At 41.2% G+C, this 19,016-nt stretch overlaps 1 protein-coding gene across 14 annotated transcripts in view; it reads right to left on the bottom strand.

The window, feature by feature from the left end:
- The window catches only part of TANC2 (tetratricopeptide repeat, ankyrin repeat and coiled-coil containing 2), a 440,902-nt gene that overhangs the window by 13,995 nt on the left and 407,891 nt on the right, over positions 1-19,016 (bottom strand). For 11 of the 14 annotated variants that reach the window (XM_015438693.3, XM_015438695.3, XM_005584625.4 and 8 more), the window contains 8 exons: positions 18,574-18,759; positions 15,585-15,678; positions 8,566-8,699; positions 7,536-7,659; positions 2,587-2,762; positions 2,144-2,276; positions 1,565-1,594; positions 638-729 (listed from right to left, as the gene is read on the bottom strand). In XM_015438693.3, the coding sequence (XP_015294179.2) occupies positions 638-729; positions 1,565-1,594; positions 2,144-2,276; positions 2,587-2,762; positions 7,536-7,659; positions 8,566-8,699; positions 15,585-15,678; positions 18,574-18,759 (969 nt within the window). The remainder of the gene's footprint in view (positions 1-637; positions 730-1,564; positions 1,595-2,143; positions 2,277-2,586; positions 2,763-7,535; positions 7,660-8,565; positions 8,700-15,584; positions 15,679-18,573; positions 18,760-19,016) is intronic. The other 3 variants (XM_015438694.3, XM_005584628.4, XM_074020070.1) reach the window with 1 other exon arrangement.

The raw sequence follows: 19,016 nt of genomic DNA, 5'->3' as shown, positions 1-19,016 counted from the left end.
TATGAAGCTTTGGGGGCGGGTAATCTAGCTGATCTCAACACAGTGCGATGACTTTGACATGGAATAGACCGAGGAGTTTACCTGTGTCAGGGTATGGAGCCTTCAGCTTGGATTGTGAGTACAAAAAGACTCCATAGTTTTTGTAATTGTTGTCATTCAGTGAATGATTTCAAACAAATCTTATAATTGCTATTTGTCTTGGTTTCCTTATCTTACTCAAGGATGCTGATAAGCTATTGTTACGTACTTTTTAATCTATGTATATATAATGACATATGAAAGCTAGGATCACCATAATGGAAATAGCTATACTACATAATTTTACTTTTACTTGTCCCATGAGTTTCCAGATCCTACCTAACAGATTCCATGTAGAAATCGACATAACCACCGGTTAGTGACCAGGTGAAACCAGGGCTTTAGGTTGATCAGCTGCAGGCAAGTATAGGCTACCCTTGCTCTCTTGGTAAGGTAGAACCCCAGGATCCCCAACATATGAGGCCATCACTGAGGAACAGTATTTTCCCTTGGCCTCTACAACAAAAGATGAGAATTGATTTCAAGACTTTGGAAGATTCTACGCATAGAAAACAGCGAGTGGCTGTTCTGAAGAAACTGTGTCCCTCCCTCCCCTCACCTTATAAAACATGTCCCCCTCTTCCATCAGCTTGCTCAAGAGGATGATCATGATGTCTGGCTTGGAGGTGGCCATCGCCCATGTGGCTGGACCTGTAGTGTACAGGATGCATGATGGGTAAAAAACTCATACAATGTAAGGGTGGTAGGAAGCTAGGTGAAAAAAATACCCTGGGGGGAATTTCTGCTGAGAGAACAACTTGCTCCACAATCCGTACCTCATCTTTTAGACCTGGGAGTATTTTAGTAACTCCCACTGCCAAGAAGCTGCACTGGATTTGTATTCACCTTAAAATAAGAACATTGGAACCATGTGAGCCTGCCCCACATGAGGGCAGCAAAGCCTGCATGCTGCATGTGGGCAGGCAATGGCTCAGTTCGGAATTATTTTAAATAAGGAAATTGGGAGAAAGGATTTATATTAAACATTACCACAGGATTTGAAAAGTCCAAAAAGGGTAATTTATTTTGGATTTGGGACTCAAAACCCCCAGACGTTTAGCCTCTTAACTTTAAAATATGTACTTTGCAGAAGGGAAACCACTGATAACTCTAAAGCTTCCCTTAAATGATAAGTACCAACTACGACTCCCCGGGATTCACTTTGAAGCAGGAGCACAGTTCGAATGTCAATCAGACGTGAAACAAACCAACATTACTGAGGATGATTTTACCCACAAAAAGAAAGAACAGGTTACATTGATTAGTTTACAAATGCCTGAATTATTTACAAACTATGCTTTTCAAGGTTAGTTATCAAAAGTTCAAGTTATTCTCTACAACAGTCATTAAAAAAAATCTTCTTTTAAGGTGAAGTAAATTAAAAGATTAGAGGTGTAGGGAACTCATGCAGGCTAAACCAAAGAGGAGAAGGCAAAGCTGACCAAGCCATCAGACCACGTCTGATGCTGACAGCGGTGAAATATACCTCGTGGGCGACTCGGTAACGTCTGACAACCTTCAAAGAAAGGAGAAAACAAAAAGTTGTAGGAGAGGAAAAAAAAATGGATGAAGGTGAAAAAAAAAAAAAGAAGGAAAAAGCAGCAGTGAGAGGCAGGCAGCACAAAGCCAGCATATCAGCCAACCCTCGTCTACGGGTCTGTGGGCTTGGGGAGCAGCTGGGACAGCGGCAGCAGGGACTTGAGTCTGAAGCACATTCAGAGCAAGGGAAAGCAAAGGCTCACGGCAGTGCAGAGATCCAGGATGCTGACAGGGTGGGGCTGGTACAGAGGCAGTGCTGAGAGGTGCTTAAGGCCAGAGCAGCCTCCTGGCTAAGGCTACAAGGGACATGGTAGAGAACCATGTGGTTCTGGACACAGGGGACTGCAGACCATGGCTCACATGGTGCTTTCTCTGGGCCAAGAGCCTCTCTGTTCACTTGGACAATAATTGGGCCAGGGAGGAAGGGGAACTATATATGCTCACACCAAATACCCAGGGCAGCCAGACCACTGGACCAGTCTGGCCCCTGGGCACAGATGGCCAACACCTTCTTCCCTTCTCCTACCTATCTTGGCTCCTTTCTTCAGAAGAGTGACAACAACAGAAGTGTTCCGGCACCCCACTGCCCTATCCAAAGGGCGCATTCCACTGTAGTCAACGTGCTCGATCATGGCCCCGTGATCTACCAGGAACTGAACCTAGGACATGGATCAAGCAGAGCATTAGGACAGGTGTAATGGCTCAGTACTGTTCCACTGAGGGCTCTGGCTGCTGCCTGACCTTTTTCAACTGCTGGCCTGAACCAGGCTATGCCGCCAAGGTATTTCAGGCCTTAGCTATATTCTTGATCTTTAAGAGCATTTTGAATATTCTTGCTTTCTAGCAAGTATAGATCTGAGAGCTCTGTATCAGGAATCATCAATACATCACTCCACTTTCAACTCCAGGTAGTATGGATGGAGAACAGCCCTCTCTCTGCTCTCCTGAGGCTTGTTTAAAGGTACTTACCACCTCAGCATCACCATAGAAAGCTGCCAGGTCCAGTGGGGTACGGCCATTCTTGTCAGCATGGTCTGTGGCAGCTCCGTTATCCACCAGAGAACGTACTACTGAGAGATGGCCCTTCAAACAAGCCCAGCTGAGGGCTGTCAATCCTTCTTTGTCCATGAGAGCAATGGAGGCACCTGCAAAGGCAAGTGATAGCACAGGGCTGAGGAGAAATGGAAACGCACAGCAGGAGGGGAAGCGCTGAAGGGGCACGCTCCTACAAAGAACACCGCTCGTTTCCGGACTATTTCTGTTTTAAGACTGATCCTGGTATGCCAGTTACATCTCAACTGTTAAAAGTTCATCCTACAAGCTTTCAATAAAATAGATTGCAGTTGTTTTACTGAGTATTCAAGGTTATCCACAATCTATTCCCAATTACTCTCTATATCTGTTTTATTATTCCCCTGTGACAATCTTCCACTTCGGCCAAATGGATGTGCTCACTGCCTCTCGGATCTCCCGTCAATCCTCCCGCATCCTCACTCTTGGTCACGGTGCTCCACGTGTGTGGAAGAGCTTTTCTTCCCCCATGACTTGCCTCACTTCTTCCCATTCTCTAAGAACTATCTCCATCCTCCTGCCTCTAAGAAGTTTCTCGGCCGGGCGCGGTGGCTCAAGCCTGTAATCCCAGCACTTTGGGAGGCCGAGGCAGGCGGATCACAAGGTCAGGAGATCGAGACCACAGTGAAACCCCGTCTCTACCAAAAATACAAAAAATTAGCCGGGCGCGGTGGCGGGCGCCTGTAGTCCCAGCTACTCAGGAGGCTGAGGCAGGAGAATGGCGGGAACCCGGGAGGCGGAGCTTGCAGTGAGCCGAGATCGCGCCACTGCACTCCAGCCTGGGCAACAGCGTGAGACTCCGTCTCAAAAAAAAAAAAAAAAAAAAAAAAGAAGTTTCTCATAGTTCACTGCTATCTCATCTTAAATATGCTTAACATAAGTCAACTTATTCCATTATTTATCTATTTTTATGTATCCTATTTGCATGTAATAAATTCTCAATGAGCGTTTTCTTCTTCTTCCTCTTTTTTTTTTTCTCTCTAGATGCAGTCTTGCTCTGTTGCCCAGGCTGGAGTGCAGTGGCCCAATCTCAGTTCATTGCAACTTCCACCTCCCAGGTTCAGACAATTCTCCTGCCTCAGCCTCCCAAGTAGCTGGGATTAAAGGCACGCACACCATGCCTGGCTAATTTTTATATTTTTTAGTAAGGATGGGTTTCACCATGTTGGCCAGGCTGGTCTTGAACTCCTGACCTCAAGTGATCTGGCTGCCTCGGCCCTTACCACACTGGAGCTCAGTGTATGTTTTCTGAACTGAGCAGAAGCCTTCCACTGATAATAGTGCTAACTCCTTGAGACAGTCTCATCAAATAGGAGCCCAGGACATTTTGTCATTGATCACAGGGCCAGGCCACCTTCTCCCTCCCCAGGTGGGGAAAATAAACACATGAGAGGACACTGAGCCCAGGCCACGAAAGAAATCTGGAGTTTAATAAAGTTAAATTCATAGAATCAAAGAATAAAATGGTGGTTACCAGAAACTAGGAGGTGGGGGGTATTGCGGAGATGTTGGTCAAAGACATACAATTCACTTAGAAAGAAGAAATAAGTTTAAGAGATCTACTGTACTGGTTATTAACTAGTAGACTAAATCTACTCTATAGTTCTTAACTATAGTCATAGTGATAGTTAATAACAATATATATACTTGAAAATTGCTATGAAAGTACATTTTAGGCATTTTCAGCAGAAGAAAAAAGGTAAGTGTGTAAGGTAAGGCACATGTTAAGTAGCTTGAGTTAGCCATTCCACAATGTATACATATACAGCTTGAGTATCCCTAATCTGAAAATCTGAAATTAGAACTGCTCCACAATCTGAACCTTTTTGAGGGCCAATGTGACACTCAAAGGAAATACAGATTGCAGCATTTTGGATTTCACACTTTTTGGATTAGAAATGCTCAACCAGCAAGTATAATGCAAATAGTTCAAAATACAAAAAATAAAATCCCAACAGAAGCGTTTCAGATAAGGGATATACAACCAAGCATTTCAGATAAGGGATATACAGCCTGTATCAAAACATCATGTTGTACACAATACTGCTCCTTTTTATGGTTAGATATGTTTAGCTACACAAATACCACTGTGTTACAACTGTTCACAGTAACTCAGTGCAGTAATACGCTGTAAAGGTTTGTAGCCTGGGAGCACCAGGCTATACTATACAGCCTAGGTGTGTAGTAGGCTATACTGTCCAAGTTTGTGTAAGTGCACAAACTCTTTTCACACAGTAGGCATGTCATATTTAACTCCAGCAGAGATCAACTTACTGCACCAGGACACTTGGCTGCCCCCTCAGCTGGTCAGGATTCGATATCAGCTCAAGCTTAGGACCTGCCACAGCAGGCTCAGGGTTTACTCAGCAGTTATCTAGCCTATCACCTTTGCATCCCTAGAGGTCAGTAGAGTTTGTGGTTTCCCACAGGAGGATGAAAAGCTGGAAGGGACCATACCTTAATCCTGTTGACAGCCATTTATGTAATAGTATAGTTTGTAATTAAAACACCGACTCTAATATGGAATAAGTTTAAATACGGAGGAGAATCCAAGGCATTTTCTCAGATACAACATCTATAAATTTCCTGGACAAAGTATCCAGTGGTGGAAAAAGTAGGATAAGAAAGTTTTGGATGTATATTACAGATGAACTGATTTTTCCAAAGATAAGGAAAGAGAAGAAATTAAAAGGAGATACATATGAAACAAATCCATAATATGTTAAACACTTCCAAAATCCAATTTGTAATCTTCCTCTTCTCTTTTTTCTTTCTCACGCAGTTAATGAAATCACAATTCTTCCAAACGTCCGTCTTACAACTCTGCAGTTATCTTTAACTCTTCTATCCTTATTTCCTACATCTAATCAGACTTCATATCCAAAATACCTCTTGCACATAGCCCTTTTGTTCTATTCTGAAAGCTACTGCCCTTGGGTTAGGACCTCATTATGCCTCATCTGTTCCATTACAAGGGCTTCCTAACTGATCTCCTGGCTCCTTTATCAAATCCACTATTCACATACTGCCAGCGTGATTGTTTTTAAAGCATAACTCTACCATCAATTCCTTATTTAAAAATTTTAAAAGCCTCTCCAGATTCCTTTAGAATTAAGTCCAGATTCTTCTAACTTGGTCCTTTTCCATTTCCATATACCTTTCCAATTTTATTTTCTGTAGTCTCCTTACACTTTACTAGAGAGCCTACATATTTCTCCAAACCTGTCACTCCTCTTCGGCCTTTCATCTGTGTTACTTCCTCTCCCTAAATATAGAACATTTTTCCTCTTCGAATTTCAAAGTCTGTCCTAGTCTAACTCAGAGGACCCCTGTATCAGAGCACTCAGGATTCTCTGTTTCTTAAGGTATTTATCTTTGTTTCATCTCTTCCTTGCCACATTATAGACCCTTTGAGGACACTGATTATAGTGTATTAATTACAAAAATCAGAACCACTCATAGTTCCTAGCATAGTGTTCTGCTAACAACACAGCCTAAATAAATCTTTGTGGAATTCATTAAGCCTCTCATTTAAGTGTGGAAAAAAATGAAACAGTACAAAGATGAAAATGTCTTTGCTGGTAAGGGAGAACAAATATCTGGAATCTATGACTACGGAGCCTCTACTGGCACATGACAGGTACTTTGCAGCTCTCTAAAGGTTATCAGGGGCTCAAGAGGTCCTGCCTCTTTCAGCGGACTTCGTTTGTTCTGGAATATTTACTCCAGACACATCTTATCTTGAGAATTTAGGCACATTCTTCCTCCTCCCTGCTTTCCCCAACAAAATGAAGATAGATATCATGAAGCCAAATTTCTTTGGTAGCTTATATGGGGAAGGCAAGAGCCATTTTGCACCCTGTAAGAGCAACTCTCTGATTCTGACCCAGTCTTGAGTCTGAGTCTGTGGAAACAGATCTTACTTGAGGGATCCAGCTAAAGATCCAATAAGTCTCTGACTGAGCTGTAGTTTGAAATCTTAGAAGAAACCTAAATTTCTTCCTAATTAAACTACCTTCAGTTGCTCCGGCCTAGGCATAATTCTTCAGGAGGTTGGTTTCCTTGAAGGAAAGTACATGTGCTTGTGGATATAATTACAGACATTTGGGTCCAGTTTACTAGTTAGCAGAGGCTAATTGGAATGACCACCTCTGACTGCCTCTTGCTTCAAGCAAATGCTCAAGCTCCACTAGATGGCACTGCGGAGTCACCAGTGATGAGCTTTTTCTACTACAGAGGTCCACCATCAGCAGCCACTGTTATGCACAGGCGATGGAGGTCACAGCAACCAACAGGAGCCTGACGTGCTTTACGATGATGGTGTGATCAACATCTCCTTTAACTTATTTCCCATTCACCAGGAATTTGTGGATGTTGGTAAGTGTCAAAAGGAATTTATTACAACGGGTAATAATCTGGATCCCCCAAATAGGATCCCACAGTCAGCAGGGGTCTTCATTGGCATTTGCCTCCTTTGAATTCAAGAAAAATATTAGTTGTGCAGGCTTACAAAAGAATTGATAAACTTGAAGTCAAAACACAATCCCTGGAAGATGAACATTTATTGAGTATATATTTTTTAAAAGTTAAAGTTTGGAGACTACTGATCTGAATGAGAATTTAGAATATGTTAATTTTATTTAAAACCCTCAAGTCATAAAGAAACAGAGAGTATTAGAGTTAGAAGCACTACACTGAATACAAGAGGGGAGGAGATAGCCTTTCATTTTCCAACCAACTGGATTAATATCTGTTCTTAGCATCTCCTGGGATCCATTGCTGGAAATCATGAGTTCACCAGGTAATGATGGACACTGGCCAACCAGCTCTAGCATCCCAAGACTAACCTTGTGCAAGTAGAAAGTCCACAGTTCCTAGATGGCCTTCGGAAGCAGCCATCATCAGGGGAGTGCGGCCCTGCTTGTCTGCCATGTTGACATCAGCTCCATGGGTGAGTAAAAGATCAACAATCTGCAAGTGCAGAGAAACAGAGACCAGTCAGCCCAAAGAAGAGCTGTGGAGAAGACAAGTGCACACTATCTCGTACCCTGTAGGAATTCCTACTGCTGTACCAGTCACCTCTCTATGCATCTTTCCACTACTCTCTAGAAGTACCTGCAAAGTCCTAGTACCATGTGATTTAATCTCTAACTCTCTTAGGGACAGCCAAATGAGAATGAGAAGGTTTCAACTCTCAATGTCTGACTTAGCTATTAAGTAAAAAAGAACTTAACAAAGGTCAAGTTGTAGGATTAAACAATCCCATAATGGAAGTTCCAACATAAATCACTCCTTTATTGCCCTCTAGTGGTTGCAAATCTGCCTGCAGTTAATACTTCCAACTGAACTGAACATAATAAAGTGTCTCTGATAACTCTTCAGGGCTGTTTGGCTTCTACAGCCTTTTTTCTATTGAAATACGTCTGAAGATTATTATCAGTGTGCTTTCCTTTCCATCCTAAGTGTATAAATTAACATTTATCCAGAATCCAAACATCTAAAAGGATTGTATCATTAGAATTTGCATTCACTGTATTTTCTTTCAGTAAGTCTCAGACATCTGCAGGTAAGTGATTAGCATAAGTTCGCTGAGAAATGAACCTTCCAAGGAGACTTTGGATACTGTGAAATGTGAGAAGGAGGTCACTCTATTACCAGGACAAAAGTAGTTAGTCCTTCTATACAAAGTGATTGTTTTGAATGTTAACTGTCGTATTCTCAATTAACCAGAATATTCACAACAAAGGTCCAAGTCCTCAAACCTGATCACTGCTGGGTAACCCAAACTTTACTTGTGATCATTTTGCTCTGTGTATCAGAAGTCCTCACATAGAACTCAGTCCTGCCTGAGGGACCGGAAGTGGTCACCCTGCTTACCTGCCAGTGGCCCTGGCGCACTGTGCTGAAGAGTGGCACTGCCCCTCGGCGGTTTGGCTGGGCCACTGCCGCCCCTTGTTCCAAGAGCAGACGGCACACCTCCAGTTTGCCCCTTCCGGCTGCAGCTGTTAGGGCTAAGGGCAGAGAACAAAGACTGAGGATAGGTGGTTCTTGTCCTCTCCAGTGCTCCATGTTAAACGTGACATATCCCTGTGTTTCACTAATGTAATTGCTACTTTACTTCTAAGAATAATGATTTTTGCCACCTTTTCCAAGTTGTAAAGAAAAATAATGAATAAAGACACATTTAAATTGCCTCACAATATTTGGGGACAATTATAATAATAATAAATCTATTGAAAACTCACCTTTAATCAAACTCACTTGGTTTCATTTTCCCTGACTAGACTGTCTTCTCTGCTTTGGTCTACCTCTCATTTGGTACCTCTTCCTAGCTACAAACTTTGTTAGTCTACGTGTGGGTGGAATCTAAAGACAAGATCTTTGCAGAGATAAAGTTGTTTTTTTTTTTGTTTTGTTTTGTTTTTTTTTAGAATTACTTGGGAACTACCCCCAGCCAAGCTCTACCCTGGGCTCTTAATCCTAGAGAACCAAAGTTAGGAATTGCAGTCCAAAGTCTTGGGCCAGTTTTCATTCTTTTTCTTCATTAGTTGATACAGACGTTTCTGGTACATTTGCAATCATTTTTTATATAAGGATTAGAATGATTCAAGGTAGCAGTCTTAAAGATGAGAGAAGAGGTATGACAAAGACTATTTTCTTCTGAATATAAAATAATGAAGTCACATGTAAAAATAGCTACAGTGAGTTTAAGAGACATATTAGGAAAAAAACAGAAACATTCTTCTTGTGCCGCTATCCACTGACAATATGATCTCTGACACAAAGGAGATTTTACGAATGCCTGTTTGGCCCTCAGAGTATCATTTCAACAGCAGAAAGAGGAGTTTGGAGATATGAAGTCTATCTTTTAACAAATATGTATTTGTTTCATTTAACCGTGGAATCTCAGGTGCACAAGTCTCTTGTTTTAAAAAATGAGGGGTATGGAGGATGGAAACACTGTTAGAACATGTAGGAGTTATACTTCATTTTAAATAAAGAGGATAAAGATTTTTTTTTTTTTCCAAATTGACTTAAAAAATTGATGTAGTAGTCAGCAGGTCCTTCTTTTGTTATGGCCTCCTACTCCAGTAACAAACCAGAAAATAATATTTGGCAGGCACAGATACTGCAGTTTGCAAACTTTAAAATGTATTCAGAGAAGCAAATAAAATTTATATCAAATGGACATTTGCATTCGTTTCCACTTAAGTGCAAATTATGGCATTTTGTCTCTGGACTTGGCCAAATTTATCCACTACTGAGTCATATGCAAAATGAAAACTACCTGTAATTTCCACAAATATAAACCTTCAAGTAACATTTTCCTTCCTTCTGCAAGGACAAAAACGACTTATGAAGTAAAATGTGGTAATTTTAGAAGATACACGCACTCTTCAACCAGTTCTATCTATGGCTTGTCTTATGTGTATTTTCAATTTTAGTTTGGAACTCCTGACATTGACATTTCTTTTCAGTTCCTTACAGGAGGGCAGTGGTTTGGTCCTATCTGAGGTGAGGGGTCATTTCCAACCCTGAGTGGATGAGCTCAGGTGTTAATGGCTATAACTATTTCCTGGATAAAGAAGTTTCATTTCTTGTTTTTTAAATATAAGCTATGTTCCCTCTTTCTTTGTTTTTTTTTTTTTTTTTTTGAGACGGAGTCTCGCTGTGTCGCCCAGGCTGGAGTGCAGTGGCCGGATCTCAGCTCACTGCAAGCTCCGCCTCCCGGGTTCACGCCATTCTCCTGCCTCAGCCTCCCGAGTAGCTGGGACTTCAGGCGCCCGCCACCTCGCCCGGCTAGTTTTTTGTATTTTTTAGTAGAGACGGGGTTTCACCGTGTTCGCCAGGATGGTCTCGATCTCCTGACCTCGTGATCCGCCCGTCTCAGCCTCCCAAAGTGCTGGGATTACAGGCTTGAGCCACCGCGCTGGGCCTATGTTCCCTCTTTCTCAAGTTCATATTTCTAATAGGTTAGAAAACAAATTGTGAATTCTATATATGGGTCAGAACACAAGAGTAGTTTAATAATTTGACTGGATGGACACTTATTAGGAATCATAAGAATTATCTCGGTGCATAAAACAAACCATTTGGAAAATTTCTAACCCACATTCTGAACCCATTTAAAGTAGTTGCTAGGTTGATAAGGTTGCAGCAAACCTCTGTATGTGAAGGGGCCAAATACATTATTTTTCATGAAAGAACTTACAGCATCCTAGAGAAAATATAGACAGTATTTCAGAATCAAGCCTCTCACTAATGATGCCAGTTCACAGAACACATCTGAATATTCACAACCAGTGCCCATCTGGAAAGCCACACTGTCCAGTCTGATAATTCTATTGCTCTGGATGCCCCATTTCTCCCCACTGGATAACATATTTATATGTGAGGGAATGTTCCATTTGGCCTTTTTCTTTGTTGTATCATCTCTGTTGTTTAGGTTATGATGTCATTTGGCAGCAACCTTCAGCTGATAGCTGGACATGGTTATTAACACAGCTGGCCAATTTCATCTCAGAACACCACAACTATGTAAAATGGAATCTGGGCTTTTCAAAATCCAAGAGTAAGGAGTTGTATGGCTGGATTTTATATGAGATTTATCAAAAACTGTTAAAACTTTCTAAAAGAAAGGAGATGAAGGTAAAGCCAATTCTATAAAACACTAAACTGCAAACAGAGCAGTTAGGAGCCAACTTTCTTCCTAAAAGAGCAGTAACAGAATTTGTTCCCTAGCTTGTCAGCATCTGACAAGATGATCTGACAGAAATGGTCTTTTTTCAAAGGGAAACATCTAAGGAGTTGGAAGAGGCAGACAGGATGTAGCTCAGAGTTGGGGAAACAGCCAGAGTCTGCTTGGATGGGATGCTGACAGCAAAGAGAATGCAGAGATGCAAATGATTCTTTCATCTACTTTCAACCTTGGAAGAGTCCAGCACAGACAGGTCGTGTAAGATCAAGGGGTGGGGGAGGAGGGGGAAGTGGCTGGGGAGAAATAAACTGATCACTGCTATCCAAAATACCATTAATAAAACATTTATTGAGCTATTTGTCAGACACTGTCTCTGCTGTCAAAGAACTCATGGTTAAGGAAACAGATGAATATGTTAATATAGAGTGTGATATATATAATGGAGATATGTCCTTGGTATGAGGGAAGGAACAGAGGAAGAGGTTTCTGAGATGGCCTCCAGGTAGAGATGATAATGTGAGCTAGATGCTGAAAGATGAACAGGAGATTTACAGGGATGGAAGGTGTGGGGTGGGCCAAGGGAGAGCATGAATAAAGGCAGTGAGGGGAAAACAGCATGCTTACTGTTACTGGAATTACTGGAGAAGACAGGCAATATATGAGGCTGGAGATAATTACTGGTCTTTTTATGCTACATTAAATGACTTAATCCTACAAGTAGTAAATGAAGGTCAGTAAGCAGGAAAGTGACCCAAACAGACTATGGCCTAAAAAGATCACTTTGGCTGAAGTCTGAGAGATGTATCACAACAGGGTGAGGCTAGAGGCAGAAGCTCAATTAGGAGGTAGCTGAAATAATCTAGGCAAAAGATGATGAGGGCAGGAATTAAAGGAATCTAGTAAGTTTATTTTGTAAACTCTGGTTTCTTTTTGGGGCCATATATTTCCAGGGTTGGCCTCCAGAGTTGCTAGAAGCTCTCAGTGCTGGTCCTGGTCTGTGCCCACAACATAAGGGAGAGGAAGGTGTGGTGAACAGTCTTGTCACCTTGTTTGCTTTTCTTCTGTGGTGTTCCATAAGAAGTCTGTGAAAACCCTATGGGATGGGAGGGGGTCAGCAGATGGAAAGCTGGTTGTAACATCTGGAAAGAGAAAGAGGCTACAAATGGAGGATGAAAGCCACCAGGAGGCTCTAGTGATCTGCCTTCAGAAAATCTTGATGTCTAAAAATCACACCCCAATTAATATTCTAAGATTCACTTTCTCCCTCTACATTTTAACATCTCTGAAATTGGAATGTATCTTATAATTAATGTGATAATAAAGAATTGTGTCGTGTCAGTATAGTTGGCAGAAGTTGTTTGTTTTTGTAGTGGCAAAAAATACTGGATATATACTTTCTTAAAGTTAATGGTATCTTAGATTTGATAGAGTAAGTGATACATATTATAGGAAACATCATGACCATTGTATTTTCCTTAGGTTAAAAATCATCACTTAGGTCCTGGTTGCAGATATAAGCCCCCACCAACTAGCTTTGGGTCACAGACCACAAACCACATATAAAAATGCAAAAATATGTATAAGATTTTGTCATGGGACAAAAAACTATGGCATCATAATTTAATAGGTCACTAAAAAATTTAAATGATCATGTGCTGTAAGTTAGAAAGGCAAATGTATGTTTAATAAACATCACTGTAGATAGAAAAGTGCATCAAAGTCCGTTCTATACTAGTGATGAGCTGTAGGGTCACTGTCACATAATAAACATTATTTTCCAGAATTTTTTCTGAAATAAAATAATTTTTCATAGATATAGAAATTGTATTACAGCCAGGCGCAGTGACTCACGCCTGTAATCCTAGCACTTTGGGAGGCTGAGATCGAGAGATCACCTGAGGTCAGGGGTTTGAGACCAGCCTGGCCAACATGGCGAAATACAAAAAAAACTTTACTAAAAATACAAAAGAAAAAAAAAATTAGCCAGGTGTGGCGGTGCATGCCTGTAATTCCAGCTACTCGGGAGGCTGAAGCAGGAGAATCACTTGAACCTAGGAGGCAGAGGTTGCAGTGAGCTGAGATTGTGCCACTGCACTCCAGCTTGGGGGACACTGTGAGACTCCGTTTCAAAAAAAAGAAAAAAAAAAAAATCATATTACAAATAAATTTCAACTTAACTCATGTTTAAGTAGCTCTTTATGTTTATAATATTATAATTATATTGTATATATGCATAAATCAAACATAACACAGTTCTGATTATAAGCAAACTGACATAAAGTTTTGATTTTTTAAAATCTTGAGGCCGGGCGCGGTGGCTCATGCCTGTAATCCCAGCACTTTGGGAGGCCGAGATGGGCAGATCACAAGGTCAGGAGATCGAGACCATCCTGGCTAACACGGTGAAACCCCGTCTCTACTAAAAATACAAAAAAAATTAGCCAGGCATGGTAGCGGGTGCCTGTAGTCCCAGCTACTCAGGAGGCTGAGGCAGGAGAATGGCGTGAACCCAGGAGGCGGAGCTTGCAGTGAGCCGAGATCGTGCCACTGCACTCCAGCCTGGGTAACAGAGCGAGACTCCATCACACCAAAAAAAAAAAAAAAAAAAAAAATCTTGAGATATGGTACATATGTACAAAATTCACTGTAAACATTTATTGTATACTTTAAGGTATGAAATATTTTAAAAATCCTGAGGCCATAAAATTTTATTCTAAAATAAGAAATTCATGTCAATAAAAATAAGTCCTCCATTTAATTCATGCCCTTCTTGAACATTTTTAAGGATTTCTTTCAAGTACACCATTAGAATGTGTTTGATATTCGTCGCTATGACTATTAGTCTTGTAATTTCTATTCATTATACCATGGGGACATGACTCTTTCTGCTGCTGTCAATGGTTACACCGCCATGCCCTTGGCAACAAAGGGTCTGCTGGAGATGCGGCAACACTGTGTTGGGGGAAGGATGTGCTGATAGAAGCACACCAACATGTCCCTCCTGCAGCTCTAGGTCACACACATATGCTTACTCCAGAGTGGTTGATGTCCTGCCCAGTTCCTTCCCCTCGGTCTGTCCTCTGGCTTCCCTCAGGGTGGGGCTCCAGAGACAGCAGCTGTTTCCAGCTGTATACTTTCCTTTAATCTGTCATGGACTCTTAAGCTGCAGCTGCCAGGCATCTGCTGCCTTTGGATCTTACAAAAGGAGGGATTATTCGAGAAGCAAATTCCTGAGTTTTGGACCATTCCACATGATGTTAAACAAGTCAGGAAATGTGTGTAAGACTTTGTCACGAGAAGAAATGCCACAATAGGTCTTTATAAATTTAAATGAGTTCAAGAACCTCTTATTTTTAATAACACTCTTATCCTAACCCAAATGCATATCCTTCTTGTATGCATTGTAAAATATTCTCCCTAAATTGGCCATCTCAGTATTGGTCTACTTCTCCTGGAAAATATGACACATATCTGTGGTTACTCTACAGTTTTCATTGCCCTGGTTTCATAAAAATACATCGAAGGTTACTAATGTTTCTCCAGATGCTGCAGTTCATAGACTTGCAGGGAAGCCAACAATCATGTCCTGCAAAAGCCACAAGGAAGAGGCTTCTGTTTGCATCGTAAGTATCGAACGATACAGAAACCGATTTGCTCCACACCAACAGGAATTGCATGAGGCTGGGCCCTCACTGTGCATCCAGATAGCAACTTCACTCACAATATATTAGATTAATTGTGTCATATACCATGGTACCACAGTAACATTTGGTTAAGCCAGAGGTGTGGGTGAAAATTTAACATCCTGGTTAACAAATGCAAGAGGAGTTATTTTGATGGGAGAAATATTTATTCCTAACTACTACAAGGATCACATAAAAAGGAGAGAGGCCACAATTATTTTCTGCTCTGGTTTGGCACATTGTAAGGTAACTTTCAGTCTTTTAAAAATATTTGGAAACAAGAGAGGGAAAAAGTTTTGTTTGAAAGAAGACTCTGGTGCAAAGAGTATGGAGAATCCACAAGGAAAGAGGACTGAAAGAGGAAAATTGCTGTTTAGTTTGGCTGAATCAGTCTCCAATACAAAAGCCTGAGACAGAGGAATGCCAAATGTATGCCAGGGAAAAAATAAGGGGGCGACATATGAGAGTCCACACAAACACAACACATTCTTGAGGGCAATGTTCATGAGAGGTACCTGTCTCTCCCCAGAGACTGTCGAAGCTGTTGATCTGTGCTCGCTCTACTTCCTCTTCATCTTTTTCTGGAAGATCAAGTAGGTAGGAGACAATCTGAAACAAGAAGTTGTGTCAGCTCAAATTTCAGGTGGAAAATTATGCTACTGACACTAGCCTGTGAGGTTTGGAAGATGCTTGGATGATCCAAGTATCACTAAATCTCATGCACACAAAAGGAATCAGAACTGACTGTCCTAATAAAGAAACCCACAGCTTCCATGATGTGCATCTGTCCTATTAGGTACAGTTTACGCATTTCTCTAGAATGCAATTCACTTATATAGCATGTGATTTTTTAAAAGTTACATATTCTTAATATTTAAGTTAAAGAAGCAATCCTTCCTCCTCCCTATAAAAAAGCCATAGAAAATAAATATGAGAAAACTGATGGCCTGTTTTTCTTTCTTTTTTTTTTTTTTTTTTGAGACAGGGTCTCATTCTGTCACCCAGGCTGGAGTGCAGTAATGTGTTCATGGCTCACTGCAGTCTTGACCTCCCAGGCTCAAGCAATCTTTGCACTTCAACCTCCGGATTAGCTGGGACTACAGGCATACACCACCACACCTGGCTAATTAAAAAAGTTTTTTTTTTCTGGGCAGAGATAGGGGGGTCTTGCTATGTTGCCCAGGGTGGTCTTGAACTCTTGGCCTCAAGTGATTCTCCTGCCTTGAGGTGAAGTGCTGGGATTACAGGTGTGAGCCACTGCACCTGGCCCTGTATTTCCTCAGAGTAAAGTGATTATCTTCCTTTTTCCTCTCAGATGTATAAGGACTGTTCTGGAACTAGTAAAGGGAGAATAATCTCTAAACACACCGAAAAGGGACAGTTCTGTTTCCGAGAATTTGACTGCACAGGGTTAAAAAACCTCCCATAGGTGATACAAATTTTAATATTACTTAACACTCCCTTGGTGACATGTCAGCGCAGTTGATACGGTAGCTGTTTTGCTGATTATCCCATGCTTGTACTGGCCCATGAAAGCTGACTGTTAAATTCTCAGAAATTCTGAAAGCCAGTTGTTTATTAGAAATCAAATAGCAATTAAATAAACTAACATTAAAAACAAAGGTTAAAGAATACTCATATCTTGCAACTTCCTATGATTTAACTATATTTTACTATTATCTGTGCTGTTGAAGTTATTTATATTGATTGTGCATGTCTGCACGGTGGGAATATTACATAACAATGTGCTGCTGGGCATCTCCTCCCACCTTTGTTTCAGTGATGTCACATTGGTAGCTTGAAATTGGCCATGATGAGAGTATTTACACCCTCGAAACTGGCAAACATTATAAATCAGGGCTTCATTTAGTGCTAAAGCTGAAAGAGGTTTCAGTTTAATGAATATAGTTTGTATATGGATGAGAAGTAGTTTAACAGTAGATCACATATCAGATTTAATGGCAATAGAGTCATTGAGAAAAGAGCAAATTGGGATGCAGCTCCATTTGTCAAACTTTGGTTATAAGTTACAACCATAGGTTAGCTACAAATTTGGCAAAAATCAATAAAAGCATTCAATTAAGAGTACTATATAGTTCATTATTATTTGTAAGTTGTGTGCAACATACTCTTTTTGTTTGCTTCTTTTGAGATGGAGTTTCACTCCTGTCGCCCAGGCTGGAGTGCAATAGCATGATCTCAGCTCATTGCAACCTCCGCCTCCCGGGTTCAGGCAATTCTCCTGTCTCAGCCTCCAAAGCAGCTGGGATTACAGATGCCTACACCACCATGCCCAACTAATTTTTGCGTTGTTAGTACAGACAGGGTTTCACTATGTTGGCCAGGCTGGTCTCAAACTCCTGACCTCAGGTGATCCCTCGCCTTGGCCTCCCAAAGTGCTGGGATTACAGGCAAGAGCCACCGCGTCCGGCCTCTTTTTTTTAAAAAAATTATTTCAACTTTTATTGTAGATTCAAGGGCAGTGAAGGTACAGGTTTGTTTCATGGGTGTACTGGATGATGCCGAGGTTTGGGACACAAATCATCCCATCACCCAGGTAGTGAGCATAATACTCAACAGTTTTTCAACCCTTTCCCCTTCCTCTCCCCTCCCAGTAGTCCCCAGTGTCTACTGTTGCCTCTTTATGTCCATGAGTACTCAATGTTTAGCTCCCACTTTCAATGAGAACATGTGGTATTTGGTTTTCTGCTCCTGTGTTAATCTGCTTAGGATATTGGCCTTCAGTTGCATCCATGTTGCTGCAAAGGACATGATTTTGTTCTTTTTATGGCTGTGCAGCATTCCATGGGAACACATTTTATCAGTAAAATTTATAATAAACGTATGTACACACACACAAACACACACCCCTGTTCCACCCCACACCCCTCCTCAGGGTTGGTTGTTAAACATTTCCTAGCACACTACCAATTCCCTACATTTGCCACTATTATTGTTCCTATCATTAATAAATAAAATGTATAATGTTTAACAGTTTACCAAGCATCCCTTACAATAGCCTTGTATAAAGGAGTTTATTAGTTTCACTTTGCTGATGGGAAACTAAACTTCTAAGAGATTAGGTAAATTGTTCAAGGTCTAGAGTTAACGAGTGGTGAGGCTGGGACTCAAATATGGTCCTTCTATGATTCTAAATGTTATGCTGTTCCTGTGCCACATTATCTAACCATGTGACCACACCTCAATAATTCACCTCTTTGAGCCTTGGTGCCACTGTCTGTTAAACAGGGAGGAAAACACGGAGAAGAATTAGATCATTTCCATGGTCCTTTCCAACGCATGCCTTTCTATACCTATAATTTGAGAGACCTTGGCATTTGAGTAAAGTGCTTCATGGAGTTTAATCTCCTTATTATTCAGAGCAGCGATCATGAATTCACATTAATTTGGTTGGCAATTTTGTCTTCATGCGATCTTTTCTCCTGGTTTCCTAGGTCCTTCAATACATAGCTTGAAAAAACAATCCTACTGTCTACTTCTTACCTCAGTATAACCCATGCTGGCTGCCGCAATGAGGGCCTGTTGGATAGCATGGCTCTTCTTAAATACTCCTTGCTGCTGGCCGGCCATTGTCCAGTCACACTGAATCAAAAACTTGACAACCTCCAGATGACCTCGGAGTGCAGCATGAACCAGAGCACACTGCCCGTTCTTATCCAAATGATCCACCTAAGAGGAGAGGACAGGACATCTGTGTGAACACAGACTTGTGGCTGAACTCGCAATCTAGTCACAACCACCACTGCACAAGTCTAGACTACTAAGAGTCATCCTTTCCACTCCTGGAACCAATCTCAGCAAATTCAGGAGACTCTGCTCAGCCTAGATTATTACTGAGCTACAACTATGCTAAATGTCCCTCTGGGAAGAACTTCTTTTCCTCAGAAAAGGTCAGACTTTTGTTTTCACATTCAAAGAAAAACAAA

Source organism: Macaca fascicularis, chromosome 16 (assembly GCF_037993035.2).
Source record: "Macaca fascicularis isolate 582-1 chromosome 16, T2T-MFA8v1.1".
In the NCBI taxonomy this organism is placed as follows: Eukaryota; Metazoa; Chordata; class Mammalia; order Primates; family Cercopithecidae; genus Macaca; species Macaca fascicularis.
The sequence above is the reverse complement of the archived record's forward strand: the minus strand, read 5'-3'. Positions and strand labels throughout refer to the sequence as shown.